General features: G+C 35.6%; 1 protein-coding gene across 1 annotated transcript in view; it reads right to left on the bottom strand.

Annotated features, from left to right (window-relative positions):
- Positions 1 to 452: 452 nt before the first annotated feature.
- LOC137655502 (piggyBac transposable element-derived protein 4-like) overlaps positions 453 to 6477 on the bottom strand; it is a 7231-nt gene continuing 1206 nt past the window's right edge. The window contains exon 3 of the mRNA XM_068389400.1: positions 453 to 573. Within this exon, the coding sequence (XP_068245501.1) occupies positions 453 to 573 (121 nt within the window). The remainder of the gene's footprint in view (positions 574 to 6477) is intronic.

The raw sequence follows: 6477 nt of genomic DNA on the forward strand, positions 1-6477 counted from the left end.
TTGCGTATGGCGTCGTTTAGAATTGATTTGTGCTATGACTTTGCTTCTCCTCCGATACAAGAGCTAAAAGAAATCTCAGATAGTAGGTTTCAGCAAACTGACAAATTTTATATATATATATATATATATATATATATATATATATATATATGTATATATATATATATATATATATATATATATATATATATATATATATATATATATATATGTATGTATGTATGTATGAATGTGGAAACGAGTTAATTGCAACTGTGATTAGGTCATTAATCTATTAATTCCATGTCTTATGATTTGTTACGTGCATCCATGCTGTTTATTACAATTGTACACTATCATAAGACGAGTAGGATTCGCCTTAATTATGGTACAACGTTGGTACTATTTGGATGGCCTATAGTAAACGATTTGCCTGGCGTTCTACTGGACGGGAGATCGAGTCCCACTCAAACTCAATAGTTTATTGAAGTGTCTGCAACCTCACCATCCTCACGAGCTAAGAATAGGGCTTTGTGAGAGAGTATAGGTATACCTGGTGATTCATCAGCAGCCAGTGTCTGGCCCTCCCTGGTCCTAGATTGGGGGAAGAGGTTTCTCAGGCACTTACCATATACATCTATGGTCAGTGTCTATGTCATTATCACTGTCCCGAGGTATAGATGGGCAAATATTATCATACATTATATATATATATATATATATATATATATATATATATATATGTATATATATATATATATATATATATATATATATATATATATATATATATATATATATATATATGTTACAGGCAAACTGTTTAACCAGGCATTTCGCGAAATGCCTAAATATTTTAGGCATTTCGTGAAATGACTGATTCACTTAGGGATTTCGCGAAATGACTAAAATTTCCAGGCATTACGCGAAATGACTGATTTTATAGCCCAGGGATTTCGTGAAATGACTAGTTCATATGAATTTTAGGTCAATAGTGTAATTTTGCTTGTATATAGTATATGCTTAGGGCATTTTAGTAGCAATGCTTTTCTTTTTTCTTTACAAGGGCAGGATTTTAAGTTAAATAGTATATATTTTCCGGTATATTGTATATTTCTAGGGTATTTTAGTAGCAACAATTCTGTAACAACATATCTTTTAAAACCATATAGTTTTTCTTCTTTCATTAAATGTACAATTAGACAGAAGGGCCTTTCTTCAGTGCCTCACGAAGAGATACTTGCTGTTCTTGGTTGATTTCATCAACAATCGTTGGGGGCACAAGTTGAATTCAAACCTTGTGAATTTAGTCCTTAGTATCACTGACTTTACCCTAAAAGTTTATAAGTTATTTTCATTTCCTTCCATGTTTATTCCTTGGATCCTCCCTTCCCCAGTCAACATGTGGAGCTGGGACAGCGACATTGTCCCCTATTTCCCCGGTTTTTAAGTCGATCCTACTACATTTAACCATACGTTCGGCCTGGCACACTTACCCTTTCTGGTTTTTTTGCAGTTCTTTGAAATTTCTTGTTGTCTTGATGCAATATGCGGTGCTGAACTAAGTGGACCTGGGGTGGCTAGGTGAAGATGCTGACTGGCTCATCAAGGGACTAGGATGGCTGGGTGGTGATGATGACTGGCTCAGAGGCCTCGAGTGGCTCGTCAGTTGGATCAGAAAGAGGCTGGGCTCCTAGTGCTGCAAGATCATCTTCTGTCTCTAAGCAATCAATGACCTCCTGAAGCAAGCTAGTGGAAGAGAGTCCATCTTTTGGATTCTCTCCAAGCAAAGTAGCATACGGGGTACTCTTGATCCCTTAACCCTGGAACGGTACGGTGGGTCGTTCGCGACCCCGAGCGTCAAAAAAAAAAACAGGTTTTTCTCACGTGACTCACCCCCGTGACAGAATTTGTGGGTGATCGACCTGCAGTAGGTGTCTCGCCTACACGCTCTAGTAGTGTCCAGATGTGCATTGCTGTAGCTGTACTCCTTCCCCGATTTCTGAGACGCGTCGGGGTCGAGCGCGACCGAGTTTACCCTTCTAAGGTAATTTGCATAATTATCAAAGTTATTACGTATTATGAAATTGTCGTAGAATGGTGCAACTTGTATAGGTTATCAGTTGTGGAAAGTCTTGGTGGATTGTTTGGCTACCATGTGCATGATTTTTTTTTAGTTAAAATGTCGTTCATCACCACGAGGACCATTTTACCGCGAGTGCCCCTTTTTCATTTTTTTTTCATTTTTTTTGCCAAGTCATTTTTCCGTAAGATATTGCCAAATAGTGTCGTAAAACTTTTGCTTTTTTAGTGTTGGAAAGTGTGTCTAGATGATCTGGCTACCCATGCGTGACTTTGTTTTTGTCAGATACGATGTAGTTATTGGTATATTGGGTATTTAACTGCGGTTGCCAATTTCTGTTTTTTTTTTCAATATTTGTAAAAATTTACTACGTAGTAAGGAATTGCCGTATATTATTGATTTTTTTTCATGTTTATGTGTTAGAAAGTGTGCCTTGATGGTTGGGCTAACACGTGCATGTCTTTTTTTTTTTTTTTATCTGAGATGCCGTATATTAGAATGTTGGGCATTTTACCGCGAGTGCCCCTTTTTCATTTTTTTTCATTTTTTTGCCAAGTCATTTTTTCGTAAGATATTGCCAAATAGTGTCGTAAAACTTTTGCTTTTTTAGTGTTGGAAAGTGTGTCTAGATGATCTGGCTACCCATGCGTGACTTTGTTTTTGTCAGATACGACGTATTTATTGGTATATTGGGTATTTAACTGCGGTTGCCAATTTCTGTTTTTTTTTTCAATATTTGTAAAAATTTACTACGTAGTAAGGAATTGCCGTATATTATTGATTTTTTTTCATGTTTATGTGTTAGAAAGTGTGCCTTGATGGTTGGGCTAACACGTGCATGTCTTTTTTTTTTATCTGAGATGCCGTATATTAGAATGTTGGGCATTTTTCCGCGAGTGCCCCTTTTTATTTGTTTTGCATTTTTTTGCTTAGTCATGTTACCGTAAGGAATTGGCAAGTAGTGTCGCAAAACTTATATTTTTATAGTGTTGGAAAGTGTTTCTAGATGATCTGGCTACCCATGCCTATCTTTTTTTTAGCCAGATATAGCGTATATATAGGTATGTGTTCGATTTTCGTGTGATTGCCATATTTTCGTTTTTTTCCCATTTCTTTCAAAATTACTACGTACTAAGGAACTATCAAAGAGTAATGATTCATTTAGATGTTTATTTGTCGGAAAATGTGCCTTGATGGTTTGCCTAGCACGTGGCTGAAATTTTTTTCTTCTGAAATGCGTATAATGAAATGTTGGCCATTTTTCCGCGAGTGCCCCTTTTTATTTGTTTTTCATTTTTTTACTTAGTCATGTTACCGTAAGGAATTGGCAAGAAGTGTCGCAAAACTTATATTTTTATAGTGTTGGAAAGTGTTTCTAGATGATCTTGCTACCCATGCCTATCTTTTTTTTTAGCCAGATATGGCGTATATATAGGTATGTGTTCGATTTTCCTGTGATTGCCATTTTTTCGTTTTTTCCCATTTCTTTCAAAATTACTACGTACTAAGGAACTATCACAGAGTAATGATTCATTTAGATGATTATTTGTCGGAAAATGTGCCTTGATGGTTTGCCTAGTACGTGGCTGAATTTTTTTTTCTGAAATGACGTATATTAGAATGTTGGCCATTTTTCCGCTAGTGCCCTTTTTTATTTGTTTTGCATTTTTTTGCTTAGTCATGTTACCGTAAGGAATTGGCAAGTAGTGTCGCAAAACTTGTATTTTTATAGTGTTGGAAAGTGTTTCTAGATGATCTGGCTACCCATGCCTATCTTTATTTTTAGCCAGATATGGCGTATATATAGGTATGTGTTCGATTTTCCTGCGATTGCCACTTTTTCGTTTTTTCCCATTTCTTTCAAAATTACTACGTACTAAGGAACTATCACAGAGTAATGATTCCTCTAGATGTTTATTTGTCGGAAAATTTTGTTTACTTCTTTTTTGATTGAATATCATCAAATTTTTTTAGCTAAAATATTATATTGTTTTACATTTTTTTTTCGATTTTATTTCCCTTCAAAAAATTTTTTTTTGGGTCAGAATTTTAATTTTATAGTCGTAAAATAATCGACAATTATCCAGCAACCCACCATACAATTTTTATGCATATCCAAGAATAATTAGATTAGTAAATAACACCTTGAAATTGACATACCCTTCCTACATTTCAAGTGGCAGATTAGGGAGTCTGAGTCAGTGTGGTTGGCGGCCATTTTGTGGACATATCCGAAGCGTAAGTTGCCCTATCTATATATATTCTTGTTCCCTATAGAATTTGTGATATTTTGGTATATTTTTACCTGCATAAATATCATATTATATATTAAATATATGTATTTTTTTACGAAATTTCTAAGTACTCAAAAAATTACCTTTAGATATGGCCCCTGATATAAATGTAATTTACAAAATAATGAAGATTTTTTTTACATATTTCTATTTTAGGATAACATATGTTTATTCCCTAAAAAAATTAGCCACTTCCTATTTCATTTGGGTACCCAAAAAAATTCATGAAATTTGGACAAATTTTTTTGGCCAAAAAAAGTTACTCTTTTTTTCTCATTTCAGATCTTCACCTCCATGGGTCTGACTTCATCCAAAATACATCAAGATGTGTCCTAAACATTCAAGAATCAATTCCTAAAAGGATTTGTGTATATATGTATAAACTTTTTTTTTATGAATTTTTATGTCAGGTCTTTTTTTTCTACTTAATTTTTTAAAATATTTATAATAAATAGTTTTTCTGCAGATGAGTAGTATTTATCTTTACAGTTGTTTTAAGCATCTTTGAAGTTTTTTTTTGGCAAAAGAAAAAAGGAGGTTACTGCAAAAACTGATTTTTCAGGAATTTTTTTTGGCGTCGGGGTCGCTCGCGTCCGAGTATACCCTTAACCCTGGACAGGTAACGTGGCCAAACCCGCCCGTAACAGGTAGAGTGGTGTCATATGTGTTACACTCCCTTTCGGGGGGGTTAACGGGAGGATACCAATTTACAATTTTTTTTTTTTTATAGTTTACTAGTTTAAAGAGTCTACTTTCTACTGGTGTAGGAGAAAAAAAACTTTGAATATAAAATAACACTCTACTTACATAAATACAAAAATAAGTATAAAAATACAATTTTTCCTAAATAACTTGCACTGGACACTTTAAAATAAAACAATGAACAAAAAACCACTTGGGTGCTGATACTAGAGTCCTGTGTGCACAACTTGGCGTAAAAAAATCGCCGATATCAGCAAAACTGCCAGATCTGTAAAGAAAAGAAAAAGCGGTTAATTTTTGTATACGCTAAATCACTACAAAATATTTGTGTGAAAGGAATGCTATATTTATAGTGGTAATAATTATTATATTTGGATGAATTTTTCCAAAAAGTCATCTACAATGATCCCAGATGATGGCAAAACCTTAGGAATTATATATAGTTAATATAAACTGGGCAAAAGCTTAGTTCAAATGTAACACGTACCATGCGCCATTGACGTAAAAGAAAGGCATATCTAGAAAGAGTACTAATAATTGATGTATATGCAATAAAATGGTAAATAAATAATCTATGATGACCCTAGATGACAGCAAAAAGGTTAAAAATTGTTTTTAGTAAGTATAAACGGGTAAGAAAAATAATTCGTGAAACTTACTACTTGAGTTGGCACTGGTCGCAGGTGTAGTTGACATGGGAGTTACAAACAGGCTTATGGCACTTGCCACACAAAAGCTTGGTCCTGACATTAGAAGAAGAAGGGCAGAGAGGGCATCTGTTGCGCTTCTCACTTCGTTTTGGAGTGTCTGGACTCTCGTCTTCGGGCTCTTGTACCGCAAAAACAGAGCAAATGAGGTAAGTCAAGTCCCTTGGGAGGTACCTCTTGTTTGCGAGTCTTGAAAGTGCTGCATCACGGGCGAGTTCCATGGCCAATTCCGCAGAAAATTGCCTCCTGTTATACAAGGTGTTGTCAGGCAAATTTTGGTGGATAAAAAAGGAATTATTCACAACAAGATTGATAATCCCATAGAAGACACATACGGGCCACCTCCGGGTCTTCCTGCTGCAGGTCAGGGCAGAACATATCTGATCGAACGTGTCAACTCCTCCCTTTGTGGCATTATAAAACATGTGCATGTGACTTTTATGATCCTCAATAACTGTGGGATTGTGATGAACTGTGGAAAGAATCTGGATCCTTTTCGTCGGCTTGACACGTTGGCACAAAACGGTGACCTTGTCCTTGTAATTATATGTGGCAACAGATTCGCCTAATTCCATGGGCGTTGACAGCAACACAGTAGGCAGGTACGGTTTTGGACGAATAGTACCAACTAAATGCATCCCACGTTCACGGAGAGCCTTGGCTAGTGGCAGGGAAGTAAACCAGTTGTCCGTCGTAACAATACGCCCAGCCT

Source organism: Palaemon carinicauda, chromosome 16, assembly GCF_036898095.1.
Source record: "Palaemon carinicauda isolate YSFRI2023 chromosome 16, ASM3689809v2, whole genome shotgun sequence".
Lineage (NCBI taxonomy): Eukaryota > Metazoa > Arthropoda > Malacostraca > Decapoda > Palaemonidae > Palaemon > Palaemon carinicauda.